The sequence below is a fragment of the Phoenix dactylifera genome, chromosome 11, assembly GCF_051530095.1.
Source record: "Phoenix dactylifera cultivar Ajwa chromosome 11, Ajwa_hap1_PhDact_Kaust_v1.1, whole genome shotgun sequence".
Classification (NCBI taxonomy): Eukaryota; Viridiplantae; Streptophyta; class Magnoliopsida; order Arecales; family Arecaceae; genus Phoenix; species Phoenix dactylifera.
The window spans coordinates 23088212-23104509 of NC_143200.1; the positions used below are offsets into that span (position 1 = coordinate 23088212).

General features: G+C 42.4%; 3 protein-coding genes across 3 annotated transcripts; 1 reads left to right on the plus strand and 2 right to left on the minus strand.

Annotated features, from left to right (window-relative positions):
• The first annotated feature begins 262 nt into the window (after window positions 1-262).
• LOC103706530 (triacylglycerol lipase 2-like) lies at window positions 263-3843 on the plus strand. Its single transcript, XM_008790663.5, has 9 exons — window positions 263-663; window positions 936-1049; window positions 1136-1276; window positions 1382-1495; window positions 1567-1710; window positions 1805-1845; window positions 2111-2190; window positions 2286-2381; window positions 2892-3843. The coding sequence occupies exons 1-9, from the start codon at window positions 457-459 to the stop codon at window positions 3209-3211; spliced, it is 1257 nt and encodes a 418-aa protein (XP_008788885.3). The 5' UTR covers window positions 263-456; the 3' UTR covers window positions 3212-3843.
• A 926-nt stretch (window positions 3844-4769) lies between these two features.
• LOC103706529 (uncharacterized) lies at window positions 4770-7646 on the minus strand. Its single transcript, XM_008790662.6, has 3 exons — window positions 6550-7646; window positions 5226-5526; window positions 4770-5074 (listed from the first exon to the last, which is right to left on the minus strand). The coding sequence occupies exons 1-3, from the start codon at window positions 7534-7536 to the stop codon at window positions 4938-4940; spliced, it is 1425 nt and encodes a 474-aa protein (XP_008788884.3). The 5' UTR covers window positions 7537-7646; the 3' UTR covers window positions 4770-4937.
• A 4090-nt stretch (window positions 7647-11736) lies between these two features.
• On the minus strand, window positions 11737-14347 carry LOC103706450 (glucan endo-1,3-beta-glucosidase 12-like). The gene is made up of 3 exons (XM_008790545.6): window positions 14124-14347; window positions 12645-14021; window positions 11737-12092 (listed from the first exon to the last, which is right to left on the minus strand). The coding sequence occupies exons 1-3, from the start codon at window positions 14215-14217 to the stop codon at window positions 12058-12060; spliced, it is 1506 nt and encodes a 501-aa protein (XP_008788767.1). The 5' UTR covers window positions 14218-14347; the 3' UTR covers window positions 11737-12057.
• Window positions 14348-16298: the final 1951 nt, after the last annotated feature.

The window sequence follows — 16298 nt, forward strand, 5'->3', positions numbered from 1 at the left end:
ACTAATTCACCAAAGTGTGAACTCTATCACACCATGGTATAACGCCGTGGCTGATCAATCAATTTATGTCGTTCTGTATTTTATTTGTCTGTCACTAATTGTAGCCTCCCCTATCTTCTTGACGCCAAATAATCCTTAATTGTCGATGCATCTTCAAGGAAGTAGTTATTGTCCTCAACCAAGAGCCAACAAAATGCTGCCAATAGTTTGCAAATATTTGAGTGTTCTTACCTTGTTGGGGCTGCTCATTGGTCCACATACTATAGTTATTTTCACAAAATTGACATTTGCGATAAAAAATGCAAGGAGTGCCTTGGATGGGTTGATCTGAAAGAATTTTGCTCGGCTAATGCACGGCATCTACAAGACCAAAATGAAATTTCGTTCTATTATAAGAAGTGTAGGGTTGGAGAATGTTTGCCGAAAGCCAAGGAGAGGAATTCGACGAACTCGAACATGGCTAGCAATGAGTGCCTCAAGTTTGCTTGGCTTTTTTGTTTTGGATTAGCAATTGGTGGTGCTCTTGGGACAAGGAAGGAGCTCAAATTAGTCGATAACACAAGCAAAGTCGGCATGCAAGCACCGGCTCCAACACCATCCACTACAAATGGTACATGCAAGTCAAGGGTGGAGATTTATGGTTATGAATGCGAAGAGCACACCGTAATACTCTCGACCCATTTCTCTCCCATATCATAAATCATGTATCGTGGATTCCCAATTGAACTTAAATTTGCATGGCTAATTTGTCGATCCATGGCAACCAAAGTAGCACACCACCGCTCGATAGGTTTGATGCCTAGCCAGACTAATCGAACAATCGGAATCATCTGATTAGTTGGCTATTTCACCTAACAATTTTTCATGACATGCAGCCTAAATCCTTAACCAGTTCTAGTCCTCGAGCTTGCCTGAGATTTCCAAGCATTTTGCAGGTGACAACAGAAGATGGCTACATTCTAAGCATGCAGAGAATTCCAAATGGTCGTTCGGGTTCGCCGACCAGTGCAAGCAAGACACCAGTTCTTCTGCAACATGGGCTCTTGATGGTAAAAATGTTGCTGACATGGTGAATTTCGACCAACTTATCATGATAGCTAGAATTCCAATTCATGAAATTTTGGTGGTTTGGTAGGATGGGATTACATGGTTACTGAATTCGCCTGATGAATCACTGGGGTACATTCTAGCGGACAATGGGTATGATGTGTGGATAGCTAACACTCGTGGAACAATCTATAGCCTTGGCCACACATCGCTCTCGCCCGATGATTCGGTGCTCCTCTTCTGATGAACTAAACTCCATTTCAATATCATGATTCCTTCCCATGAAATGTTATCATCTTGCAACTTTTTTAATGAATCGAGGTCTTAATTTCAGGCATATTGGGATTGGTCATGGGATGAATTGGTTGCTTATGACCTTCCTGCCACTTTCAAGTATGTGTACAAACAAACAGGCCAGCAAAAGATCCACTACGTTGGGCACTCATTGGTGAGTTCTATTTTGGAGATTTAGAGGTCTTGATTTTGGTGAAAACTGAAGCTCGTGCTTCATATTGTCAGGGAACTTTGATTGCTCTTGCATCCTTCTGCGAACAAAATCTATTGAGCATGCTAAGGTCAGCAGCCTTGCTCAGTCCAATAGCTTACATGAATCAGCTGTCATCACCTATCGCACGGGGAGCAGCTAAATCTTTCGTTGCGGAAGTAAGCAAGCAATGGTCAACAGCATTTTTGTTGAATTATTTCTTTCAGCTAGCTTTACATCTGGATGAATGATTGCTTATGATTTCCTTGGCAGGCTTATTATTGGTTGGGACTTGATGAATTTGATCCAAATGGGTAATTGATCAACTCACCGGCACAACAAGTCAACCACCTCTCTCAACACAGCAATTTAATTAAACTTCTTGTCGAAGTAGGGATAAAATGATGGCTAGGAACTACTAAAGGATTCAATATACTAAATCTCCACAAACAAATGATAGGAAACACTACAGATCACATAGCTTAAGTTACAATTTAAAATTTAATCTAGTTAAGACTACTGTTTTGTGATCATACCGCAGAGTTACAGAATCATGCATCTCTCTCATTTTTATGACAGCGAAGCAGTTCATAAGTTCCTCACAACTCTTTGCAAGCAACCTGGTATCAATTGCTACGATCTTATGACAACCTTCACGGGTAGCTCTTGCTCAGCTTGCATATTGGTTTTAACTCTGAAAGGCATACTTCTGAATAATCTTGTAATTCTTTGTGTTCTGAAATCTCAACTTAAGGTAAGAACTGCTGCCTCAACTCTTCCTCTGTCGACGTTTTCTTGGACCATGAACCACAACCAACTGCAACGAAGAACATGGTTCACTTGGCTCAAAGTAAGTTGTCCCTTAAACTAGAATGATAGCTATGGGCAAAGTTTTTCGAGGTCTTGAGTGCTTCCCAAACTTAAACCTACCTCCTACCAACCCACCAATTATTATTATTATTATTATTATTTGCTAAATCGGATATATCATGCAATACGGGTACGAATACAGCCAAAAAAATTGAAAAACAATAGGTTCCGAAGTGCACCAGGCAACTCCCTCTTCCCAACTCAAAGAGTATTCCTAAAGTGGTTGGTCACATATGAGGTCACTCAATCCGCTGCTCCATTGGTTTATCGGTATACATGCTTCGCCTATAAGACCATTCCGTCACAGACCATAGCTTGAATATCTCTAAGTGATTAATTTGAAAAATCATCCATGACTACTATGAGATGATTCAGAAACAAATTCCCAACCGAAGAGTTTAAACCTAGCTCAAACTTCAAAATCCATGGCTACTCGGCATGCAATTCCATCTAAATATTTGTTGATTTTTAGTTTTCATTTGATCAACAGTGATCAGAAGGGGCACCATCACAAAGTATGATTACAACAATGATGATGAGAACATGAAACACTATGGGCAGACCACTCCACCAGCTTACAACATGTCCAGCATCCCCAACAACCTCCCTCTCTTTCTCAGTTATGGAGGTCAGGATGAGCTCTCAGATGTTGCAGATGTCAGGCACCTTCTGAATAGCCTCAAGTTCCATGATGGTAGTAAGTGGACGACTCAGTACGTGGAGAACTACGCACACGCAGACTTTGTCATGGCTGTTGATGCTAAACAAGTTGTCTACAACCCTCTCATGGCTTTCTTCAAGCTTCAATGAAATCGATACGCAGAAGAATCTAGTTTCTGAATGCACTAGAAGGCTAATTTCGTTAAGCTTAATATTGCCATTAGGACTACCTTTTTATGTATGCACGGTAAAATTTATGAAGGATAAAAAGGAACAAATTCGTGATTCTTCCAGAGGACTCCTCTTAAATATTGTCTAGTAAAAGAAGTGACCCAAGCAGCAGCCCTATAGCACAAGGAAATTAAGTGGCCTACCAAGATCACTCGCAACTTCGATGCACCAAAAAGAGGGGAAGATGCCAATTACTCCAATTTGACTAAAACTTGGAACTAATCTTATATGTTGACTCTAAATTGTTAAAGAAGACCTTCAAAGTTAAAATAGGAGACAATATATATATATATCAGAAGAGTTTATGAAAATGTTGAAAAACGAAACATACTCGAATGGGAGAAGTTTCTTTTGTTTCATCTTTTTTTCGAGATGATGTGAGCCGATATACTTGAAATGCATAACTCAGAGCTCCAAAAAATACGCATGCCAGAGGCAAACATGTCACCCAGAAAGGCCCATCCAACTACTAAAGAGTGCACCCTAAAAATTCCGAAAAAAATAAGCCAACAGAAGAAGTTCATCTTCATTTTCTATTAAGCTATCTACCCAACTCAATCAAATTATTAAGAATGCATGTAAATATGTAAATACTTGATAACCTGTAACTTAACAAGAAAAAAATGACAATTGCGAAAATATAATAATTCATTTTTAAACTGACAAAATTGCTTGCTCGGCTTTCGCTTACGTTAGTTCTTCCTAGGCTTACTGATAATTGGGGAAAAAAAACGCAAAATCATAGAGGTGTGACAAAATCTAATATACCTTATCCTATCAAATTTCTGAGATTATTATTTAGGTGGCACCATCATGATGCTATTCTTCTTGTGTTGAGATGCCACACGAGTATCCTCTTAAACGTTAATTCAACTTATTTAATAATAAATTCATTCCACAATCCAAAGTTAGGTCTGTTTTATTGTTGCGTGTATCTTTTATGACTATATATCAAGTCAACATCATTCAACCAACCTTTTTATCTTAATTTTGGCATTTTGAGGGAAAAAATCATCAAGTAAAACCAACATTACCATGCCCATATCTTACTCATATTAAATGCAAGGAAATCAAATTGTGCTTGGCACAAGATAATAGTGGTGCATTTGGCCATGTCCGCAAGACCACCTGTGGATGCATTGGAGGTGCCTCAACACAGATTCCACTAATCCAACCTCATAGGATTTGCAATTTATGATAGAAAGACTCAAAGCTGCTGGCTAGCTCATGGAACATGTGTTATGGAAGGATTGGTGTAATAACCCATACGAGCGTGTGTTTAGTATCACATCGGTTATTCGCCAAGAAGATCTTGAGTACTTATACAGGATCAAAGAACTCAAATAATACCTTATGATTAGCCATTTTGGGTGAGGTCCTGGATTGTTATAATTAAAGATATATTTTAGAAAGTTAATAAAAAAATATAAGATATTAGGAGCAAATGTTACTCCTTGGGAAATGGTCGAGCAAAAAGTACATGATACTTCATATTCTCACATAAACTCATTAATTGTACCTGAACACCTCCACCATTGCTTTCATATTCACACACGTCTCTACTCTTTCCTTTAGGCAATTAAGAAGGGTGAGAATCTGTATCTAAAAGAATAAATCAAAGGAGATATAGGAAAGCATCGTGGCCCTAAGAGATCCCAATTGTCTTGCCCAGCAGCCACAGAACAAGAGAAAATTCAATCATAAATAAGCCCTGCAGCGAAGATCTATCCACGACGAACCCGAACACGGTGATCCCTGCTCTGTTGTTCTCTAAATATGTCACTGATAAGAGGGGTCAAGAAAAAAAAAGATCAGAACAACTACAATGGATTGTCAATTTACCAAAGAAATCAGCCAGTACTCAAAGTATTGAAGACAACCAATATGCATGAGTAGCTAATTGAACTAGCAGAATACATGCATGAGTACTCACCTAGTGCTTGCCTCTTCTGAAAGGAAATGGTGTTGACATGAGATGGCATGAGCTTTGTGTCATCCAACTCAAGCTCATCCCTAGCCTCTTCATCATCGGAGTCACCCCCGGAATTGCTCGATGGGTGGACGGCTGCAGATGTGTGTGACAGGGGATCCTCAGTGTCTGCACTGGAGGATTCTATGGTAGCAAAAACGTGCCATGTTGCAGCGTGACTTGTAATTGCTTGGGCCTTATGAGTTATCTTCGCAGCACTTCGTAGGCAAATGAGCAGCCCAGTCATAAGCCCAACCGAGCAAAGCTGCCAAATTGCAAATTAATGAAAATTTGATTAGTTCAAAAGTTGAAGTATAAATTCACTGCAAGCATCAATAATGCGATTAGTCTTTAGAATTTAGTCGGTTTTGAATCTTAAGATCCGGAACATATAGATAGCAGACATATATTTAGCCTGCATTGAAGCCAAGAAAGTAACTTCTATATAGACCAAAGTTTCCTATTGTTGTTGGTATAATTAGATTCTCCTATTGGGGTGGCCTTTGAAGGAATAAAGGGAAACACTGAAAAGGAACACTCGCTGTTGTAAGTGGAATGCTGGATATGATGACTATATTTTTAGACAGCTCATGCGGAGAATCAAAGTCTCAGAGTCCAATAAATCAGCATGCGGAAAAAGGCAGAGTTAAGGAAGGGCATCATACCATAAGATTTGTATTCCATGTCGGAAAAGCCTTCAAATGCTATAGCATCAAAGTTTGTCAAAAGTCAGCGATGCAATTGAACTCGAAACCAATGTTACACTTTGGACTCATTTGGTTTGTGGGAGGAGGAAGAGGGAATAGCCAACTGGAGAAATACTTTTTATTTGGTTGGAGTTTTTAAAGGATAAAATAGAAAAGTAGTTCTCGCAATAAGATTTTATATGGAGGCGGAAAAATAAAAAAATATCATATATAAGATATGAGAAGGTGAAAGAAAAATTCATATGGAACTTTTTGTTTAAAAAATACTTTTAAATTTTTAGATATAATAAAATAAGATTTTTTAAATTAAGAGCAAAATAGATATTTTAAATATATATTTAAAAAAAAGCTGTTTAACTAAATATAAACTATTCTATAATATATTATTTTTTATAACCAACTAAATATAAAAAAATATTTTTTTAGATATCATATATTCATGTATTAAATTTTTTTAAGAAAATATTTTATTAAGGGGAAAAAAAATTTCCCGAACCAAACAAGCCCTGCCTATTGTTCAAGTGAAATTACGTTTTGTGGTGATGATGAGAGAGAGAGAGAGAGATTTATGAAGCACTTACGGCGAGCTCTCCGGCGTTGACGATGTTGACCTCGGCATGGTGGCGGCCGGTGGTGAGCAGCAGCGAGGCGAAATTGCTGGCCGTGACGAGAAGGAGGCACGACACAATGAAGGCCCGGTACCGGTGACTAATAATCCTGAGCTGCCTCCTTATCCTCAAATGCTCCCTCAACACCGTCGCGACGTCCGACTCCTCTCGGAAAACCGCCGCGAAGTCCTGCAGCCGCAGTATTTGCAGATAACAAATCAGGCGGAACAGCACGCACACCAAGAAGAATATCGCCATCCGGTACATCCACGACGCCAGTTCCAGCCCGCAGGCCGCCGCGTCGCTCGCCCACGAGATCCCCCGCCCGCCGAAGAGGATCAGATAGTCCGGGACTCTGCCGGCGCCGGTCGCGTACCACCAGATCTTGTAGGCCGCGTCGCCGCCGAAGCAGGGCATGACGAAGAAGGCTAGGAGGCGGAAGGATCGGCTGAGCTGGATGGTGTAGCCGAGGCGGACGCGCTCGCTCTCGCCGACCAGCTTGTCGAGGAAAAGGAAGCGGCGGAGGCCGTAGCGGCGGTGGAAGGCCGAGAGGCAGAGGTAGGAGAGGGAGGAGACCGCCGTCAGCGAGAGCTGCACGGCGAGATTGTAGGGGCGGCGGGCGGGGGAGTAGATCAAGAGCAAGTGGGAAGCGGCGGGGACGAAGAGGCCAAGGAAGAGGAAGAGGAACCAGGAGACCACGGCGCGGGGAGTGTCGGACTGGTCGACGCAGAGCCAGCGGAGGCAGGAGCGGAAGCTCTTGAGCTCGTCGCCGGCGTGCGAGAGGCACCGCGTGTACGACGCCCGAAGCAGGGGCTGTCTCGCAGAATTAAACACTTCTCCTCCTCCTGATTTCGGCATCGATATCGATACTCTCTTTCTCTCCGTTCTATCTAACTTCTCCTCCTCGGCTCCTTCGTTCGAGAACAGGAGATGGATGCTTCTTTCTTTCTCTCTCTCCATTTCTTCTCCGTCCGTCCGTCGTGTCCTCCCTTTGTTTTCTTCGTTCTCTTTTTTTTTTCTTTTCCTCTCTCTGCAATCGCGTCTACGGTTGCGGCGATGAAGGAGGAGTTGACGAGAAGGGAGGCGGACGAGACGGGGTTATTTATAGGCGGAGATGCCCCTAAATGGGCTTTGATTCGAGGGAATGGTCCGAATGGATTGGTGGGCTTTGGAGCCACGTTACTCTGGGGCCAGTGCTAACCATGGTTAACCACGTCTCCCTCATGATGCCATCTCACCACCCACGCTACTCTTCTCTCGTCCACAAGGCTCATAAATATTCTTTTCTAGTAATGCCTTCGGATGCTCAAAACGACATCACAGTATCCATCTTTAAAAAAAAAAAAAAAAATTAAAGTTAAAAGTTTCTTATGTTGATGGAATCGTTTGCTCTGCAATAAAAAAAAATACAACATTTTTTTCTTCATTATTTTTAAATACATTTTTTACTAATATATATTATATTATTAGATGATACATACCGAACAAATTAATCTAATAAGTCAATATACATTTTTAGGTGAATTGATATATAGTTTTCAAAATATGATACTCATCAGTATATAATACACGACTAGATGATACATACTTAGCAAATTAGACCAAACTAGAAAATTGTATAATGCGTACTGGTATTGATGAACATCATGTTCTGAAAAGTGTGTATCGATTTATTTAGAAATGAGTATTGGCTTGCTAGATGACTAATTTACTTAATTTGTATCATCTATTTATGTAGTGTGTACTGATAAAAAACATATTCTAAAAATTGTATATCGATTTACCTAAAGATGTGCATTGGATTACTACTAAGTGTGTATCAAAGAAGTTTACCGTATATATCAAATAGTCAAATGAATATGTATGATCCGGCCATATGATATGTATTGATGAATATGATATTCTAGAAACTATGTGTTAATTTATTTATAGATGTGTATTGATTACTAGATGACTAATTTGCTAAGTGTGTATCATCTTACTGTGTACTGTGTACTGGTGAATACCATATTCTGAAAGCTATATATCAATTTATCTAGAGATGTGTATTAATTTGCTAGATGATGAATTTATTTGATGTGTATTATCTGGCCACATAGTATGTACCATTAACAAATATATTTTAAAAATAAAGAAGAAAATGGATGCCCTTTTTTTATAATCATGACGACCCAGCCAATAAAAAAAGTTTTTAACATTTAGATTTTTTAAAAAAAATAGATACTAATAAAAATACGATAGAATAAAAGGCTTGTCCTGTATTTATGCCCGCCCCACATGATTTTTTTCTCTTTCAAGCCCACGAGAGAGGTTAAATGGGATGTTTTTATTCAGAAAAGTTGGGGGAATTTATAGATGGGAGAAGACCCATGAATAGCTTTAGTGGGGATTGATTCGAGGAAATGAATTGGTGAGCTTTCGAGCCACGTTATGCCATTGCCGGTCTCTGCCATGATGCCATCTCGGCATCCACACTATTCCTTCCCCCTTCTCTCCTCCAAAGGGACATAAATTCTTTTCTCCGCTAGCCCCGGATAATTGCAAAGGTTCCGAGAGGCTTTGGCGGATTCTACGGTACAAATAGCACTAGATCTTCAATTATTTGCTCAATCTTAAAAAATGGGACGCGTGGAGGGAGTAAGTTGGGTTGCTACCTACTCCCAAGAACCTGCCTCAGTTTTCCTTCCTCTGGGGAAAAAAAAAATGAAAGAGGAGATGCTGCTCTGCCTCGTGTCTTAGGACAAGTGTTATCAATAGGGTTTGTATATGCCCAAAGATAGGTTGGCTATCACATACAAGCCGTAAAATTTGGTGATAGCACATGATTGCAGATGGATATAGATGGAATCAAAGAGGAGGTATTTGGACTATCTGGTTGTCTACTAGATCACATGAAGAAAATAATTGATAATCTGTTCGATCGGATATGGAAATTCTGAGGCAATGGATCTAAAAATAATTTGATCGGCCATCCCGACGACCTAGCATGAATTTTCTGGGTAATTTAGTAGAACGTGATGCCTTGATTGTATATGTTTGAATAACATGTTCAATCTTCATTTGAAAATTTGAATAACATGGATCGTCCTAATAAGCACAATGAAGAAGAAGCCAGAGTTAGCTTAGTGTGATAAAGATATCTCTGTTAAACATGCGACTTGAATAAACTTTTAGACCCCAAGAAATAGGTTATAATTGTGGGGTTTTAACATAAAGACTGAGCTCATTAGATAGTAATTCAGTGTTTGCATTATGATTATTTTTACAAGATATATGTTACTAGACATAGCTTAGAAGAATCACGCTGTATAATAATTTATTTTCATTACAGTGACATCCTTGTGGTCACATTTTTTAATTAACAATCCTCATAGTCCATATGGTTCATCTAGCATCCATTATAACAGTTTAAAGATGAATAATTTTATTATCATTGAATCGGGCATATCCTATGAAAGAACTACTCAAGACAATCCATGTTTAGGATGCAAGACCATGAGCTTGCGTGCAAGCTCTCCTCTGTATTTAGTAATTGTTTATTTGTGTAATCTGTTTGTGATTCTAAATGAAATTTTAGTTCATGAAGTATAAATCCAGCGTGCAAGTCATCACATCTTGATTAATCATAGAATGACATACACAAGTTACCAAATAATGATATCAATTCTATAAAAAATAGAAAGTTATTTTTTATTTTCAATATTGTGCAATATCTTTTATTGTTATTTTGCCATACCAAAAGTATTTTTTTGATTATTAAAATTTTACAGCATTTTATAAATATAGTTACCAAACAAGAAGTAGTTTTTTGTAAAAAAAATTTACTTTCAAAAGTTCTATTATCAATAGCAATCACAATCAGAGCCTAGGAGAGCTTTTACAACAAGAAGTCATGTAGAATACAATTTAAAACAAAAAAAAATCTGATTGAAATATATTTATCTTTTATCATTGCAGCATAGAAGAAGGAAACAAAATATGGGAAACAATATAATCATGCTATAAAATCGACCTTGTTGGGTAAGAATTTCTCGACATGATTAGGTGCACAATTTTTTCCTCATTTTTCTCGACATGATGGAGCTTCCTCTTTTTTTTTACCCTTTTTTTTCTGTTTTTCTAAGAACTGGTAGTGTTAAATAACGGCCATGTTATGGTCACTTAAGAGGAGTCAATGGGCTGCATCATGCCAAGGCCCGAAGTCTGCATCCAACCTTTAGGGTGAAGTCGGATCTGAAGCTAGTCAATAAAACGGGTACCTGAGTCTCTTGGGCTGGGCCAGGTTGGACTCAAATCCGGGCCGACATTTTCACCATCTGCCTGCTTGCCCAGGATTCCACATTGTATAGCCTCATTTGGGCTTCAGGTCCTAAAAAACCTACACTAGAATCACTGCATCCAACCTTTAGGGTGAAGTCGGATCAGAAGCTAGTCAATAAAACGGGTACCAGAGTCTCTTGGGCTGGGCCAGGTTGGACTCAAATCCGGGCCGACATTTTCACCATCTGCCTGCTTGCCCAGGATTCCACATTTTATAGCCTCATTTGGGCTTCAGGTCCTAAGAAACCTACACTAGAATCACTAGGTCACCCTCTTATCGGGGAGAGAAAAAAAACCCACAAAGTTTCTGAATAAATTTAAAATAAAAAATAAAAAAATAAGAAACAAAACTGAGTTACCACAAAACATCATCATTAGCTCGATTTTTGTATTTTTGAGAAATACTGAAAACTAGTAACCACAACAATATCAAAAGATGCTTTTCCTACCATCATTTTAGATATTTAAAAATTAAAAGAAGAAGAAGAAAAAAAAAACGAGCTTCAGTCACCAGTTACTAATTGGCCAAAATCTGGGAAAATCAACATGAAACCCCAACAAAAAAAAAATTCCTCCAGGTAGCTGGATGCACCTAGTAAACCTTTAGCATAAGCTCAACTAATCCCGTTCTCATACGAGTCGCAAATCACCCAGAAACTTGTACGCGTGCCCAATGCTGAGAACACCTAAAACAATTTATATCGAGGGGTCGGAGTCCAAAAAACTTGCAAGAGACATTCAGATCCACGGTGCTTGAATACAATATAAAATGCGGTGCACCATTGAGAAGACATCACCCTGAAGACATTATAACCAGATCCTACCATAAAATAACACCAGTAACAAGAACTAAGACGGGCAAGTAGTATTAATAAAACTTATACACTGAAACCCTAAACAAAGAAGAATAAAAGGGTCAAACTGCTACACTGGCTCACATGCTATCTACCATAAAATAATATAGTTACATTACCCCCCCCCCCCCCCCCCCCCCCACAAAAAAAAAACACAAATATATTCAGAATCCAAGCTGCTCCTGCTGACCTCCCATCCGCCACCCAGCAGCAGTCAACAGCTGCAGCAAAGATTCTTGTCATCATTGCTTCACTATATCTCTCTTCTGTTGTGATCTCCACCCAATCCTCCGGCCTCCTCCACCGTTCAAGGTCCAGCGGGGAGCGTACACTTCCCAACATCTACAAAAAAAATTGCATCATTTGAGAGCCAGTAATAAGAGCAGACAACAACAAATGGGAACAACCGGATCCAAGCCAAATCTATGGTGCATCGCACGTGCCAAGTTCTTGCACTAGTCCTCCCCTAACCCAGTAACCACCACGAAAAGGTAACATAGCTAAAAATTTATTATCCTAAGTTAAAAGAAAAGCTATGGATGGGGCGACGCCTGGTTTCCAGACCAAGGTTAAAAATAAAAAAAAAAAAAAAAAGCAAAGCACACCGCGCCCTTTCCTCCCCCCAACGTACTGCACAAAGCGACACACGGTCACGTTGCATCGTGCCTTGGGCCAACACTGTCTCGTGACTACAGTCCTATGGACTGGAGGTAGAGTGAAAGTAACTGGGGAATATTGTAGGAAAAAAAATGACGGAAAAAATCTATGTTCACCCAACGTTCCTAACTCTACATTAATCTCCCTTCATTGATCATTGATCTGGGAGATATGATCCCAATGATCCAACGGTTCAGCACCATCAATCTGATCCAAAGAGAGGGTTAAGGGACTCACTAGGGGGCTGGGAGACGACGTAAGCGGCGCCCTCGAAGTCGCAGGTGCCGACCCCGCGGCCTTTCTTCTGGAAGTAGGAGTTGAAGGCGTAGGAGGCGTGGGCCTCCAAGGTGTTGGGCTCGTAGCAGCCAGCGCCGGGCTGGATCGACCGGCAGTCCGCCCCTCCCTCCCCGCACGCGTAGTCCAGCGCCGCCTGCAGCCTCTCCCTCGCCACCATCGCGTTCGCCACGCACCACTTCTCCCCTGTTGAGCTCGCCGACACTCTCCCACTCCCCGTCGAAGAAGACGACGAGGAGGAAGACGAAGGGGACGGGGAGCTATCCCCTCCGCTCGCTCTCCCCCTGTACTCCCGCCACCTTAAGCCCGCTCCACCGTTGCTACTGCCGCCGCCACCGCTTAAAGTGAACTCGATGTCGTATACTTTCCCCTCGTCCGGGTAGAAGAGGCCGTAGTTCCTCTCCGACGTGGGTCCGGGCTTCTGGTTCTCGTTGAAGAGGGCGAAGAGGTAGACGACGAGGTCCGCCTGCGGCCGACGCGGCGTCCCGGCGTTGCCGGAGAGCACCCGCCGCACCAGATTGCCATTGTACGCCGCCGCGTTCGCGGCCCCCGCCCCCGTCTCTTTCGTGTCCCCCTTGGACGGCCACCCCGTCTCGGAGATGACGACTTTAACGTCGTCATACTTGAGGGCCGACATGGCCGCGAAAACGGCGTCTATCTGGGCGTCGAGCAGGCTGTAGTATTTGAGCCCGCTCCCGCTGTCGAGCACGCCCGGGTTGGGGCGGAAGAGGGCGTAGTCGAGGGAGATGACGTCGGTGTTGGCCTCGTAGGCGAAGAACGGATAGGCGTTGACCATGAGGTAGGAGCCGGTCTGGCGGAGGAGCTCCAGCATGGGCTTCATCACCGGCTCCGCCAGGTTGGATCGGAACGAGCCGGCGGAGGAGGGATACGAGTTCTGGAGAGCAGTGAGGGCAATGGGAGACGAGACTTTAACGTCGGCGTCGAGGCGGAGACGGGCGAGGGCGGTGTGGACGTTCTGCATGGCCGGGACCAGGGAGGCAGTCAGGTTGCGTGGGTCGACAAAAACCTCATTCCCCACGGCAATGGCCTGGATCTGGGTGGCCGGGTGGTAGGCGGCCACGTTGCGCTGGACCCAGGCGAGGGCGAATCCCTGGCGCGTGGCGGCGGCGGCGAGCTGCTCGTTGGGAAGGGCAACAACGACGCGGATGCCGGTGCCGGCGAGGGCGCGGAGGACGGTGGGGTCGGCGTCATAGAGCTTGACCTGGTCGATGCCCTGGGACTTGAGGAGCTGCACCACGTTCGCCGGCGGCGGGAGGTTGTTCGCTACCCGCCCATAGTTCACTCCTATGGAGCCCGCCTCTGCGCTCCCCAGAGGGGAATTAAAACAAACTAGCACGTTAGAACAAGTTCAGAGCACAATGCGCGTAAAAAGGAGAGACACAGATGGGTCTTTATACTCACCGGAAGAGGGGAAGAAGGGGGTGCTCGACGAGAAGAGGAGGAGGAGGAGGGAACAGGCGGTAAGAGGCCACATGCTCTGCGACAAAGGGAACATGCGGAAGGAGAAGGGGGAGGGGAGTATTAGAAAAAAGGGCCTCCTTTTCTAAGGAGGGGGAAGCGGAGAGTGGGGGGTTTCTTTTTCCGAGAAGGCAGGGTTTAGTGGTTGGTCACCGGAGCAGCACGGGAGGGCATGAGGTTTTAAAGCTGGTCTCAGAGAGATGGAGAGAGTAGTGGGGCCCGCCCACGTACGGGGTGGAGCTGGGTACGTGGGGCCGACATGGGAACGGTCTCGATCGGCTGGTCGATCCGACGGATAAGTGCGTGGGTGGTGCTGATAACCGAGGATGATAAGTGGGCCAAAAAAGATGTAAGCGAGACTTCTGTGTACGTGTCAAAAAATGGATGGGAAGTAAGTATTTGATGAGCGCAGGGTCTGGCATCTGATCAACGTCACGGCCTGACACGCTGCGCGCCGAGCGAGGGCGGGACCCACCCACGAAATCGACCGTTTTTTGAGAGGGGTTCCGGAGCTGGCTGGTACGAGAGAACGGTCGACAGATATAATTAAACAAAGCAGCGGAGCAAGTGGGGAGCGTGGGAACTGGGAATTGGGAGCCAGAGAGTGGGTAGGGAAAAAGTCGAGAAACAAAACAAACGGCTAATTGATGTAGGTAAATTAAGCACCAGTTAATTAAGATGGTTAAATAAAGTAAGGGGGGCAAGGACAGCTGTTCCTGTTGCATGGGGATGCGGGAAATATGGGAAGGATGCCTCGTTGTCGTTGGTAAATGGTAATAGATCATGTGTGTGATCGTAATACTGTGCAACGCGGGGTAACTTAACTTTGGGACCGGGTTTTGTCGACCCCCACGCCTCCGTCATTACCGGCGACGAGCTTTAGCATCGTTTCGTGGTCGCGATGGAGGGCTCAACGTCAAGGTTGGCCGTCATACGAAGCCTTTTTTTTTTTCTCTTATTTCTTTTCTTTCCCTTTTTTTTTTTTTTTTCTCTAATCATTTCTTTTAACGCGCCTAATTGAAGCTTAGAAAACGCCAAGTGGACCTATCATATCAGCTTCGCTCCATCTCGACTCTTTTATAGCCGAATTTCTGAAAACAAATACTACTTGATGTCTATTCTTTTGCAGCTAGAATTACCAAAATTAAAAAACCAAATAATTTAAATAGTGTTAAAATATTTATTAAAAAAATAAAAAAATATTTTTTATTTTTTTATTTTTATTGTATTCAGTATATCTTATAAATTATATGTACTTATATACGGACTCTATAAAAAAGATAATATAGATTCGATATAGAATCATATTAACAATGAAAAAAATAATATTGATTGATGCTAATATGGGCTGATATAAATTGTTATATAATTTTTAAAATTATGCTAATAGATAGGAACATAATTTCTACTATTTTTCATGTAGATACTCAATGCTAGTTAAATATACTGGAAATTGGCTATCATGTGCTCTCAAACCCAGCGACAATGTTGACATAGTATAAGTACTGAATTGGTGCATCCAGGATGATGTCCGACAGAGACAGTACCATCCAGCAAAAGCGAGGACGCACTATTCACCCTGGAGGTGGGTGAGCAAAAGCAAGGACTCGCACAGTTCTACCGTGAGCAGTGTGGGGACGCACAGATCATCATTTACTTTAAAGATGTTTGGAAGCTCACCCAGAAAATTCGCAAGGAGATTGGAAACCGACATGGCGGGCTTTTGCCACTAGTTCTCTACTCGAAGTTCCCCTGAGTTCCGGTACTTGGAGCTGCAGGCGGGGCTCGAGCACAGAATATAGCTAGTCGCGGAGATTTTTTTTTTTTTTTACAACGGCAGCTAACACACTATGAAAATAAATACGGCTAACAAAATTAAAAAATAAAAAATTATGTAAAGATTCTGACATAGATCTACTGTCTATCCAAAGAAAACCATCGAAATAGTGGGCCACATGAAAAGCCACCCAGTCGACAGTCTCATTTGCCTCCTTACATACGTGTGAGGTCCGGTGAAAGTAGCACTCTTCCATCAATCTGTGAATCTTATGGATCAACGGTCGATTCTTAGTTGTGCGTCTCCGTCCTCGGATCCACTCAATGATCATGGTTGAATCG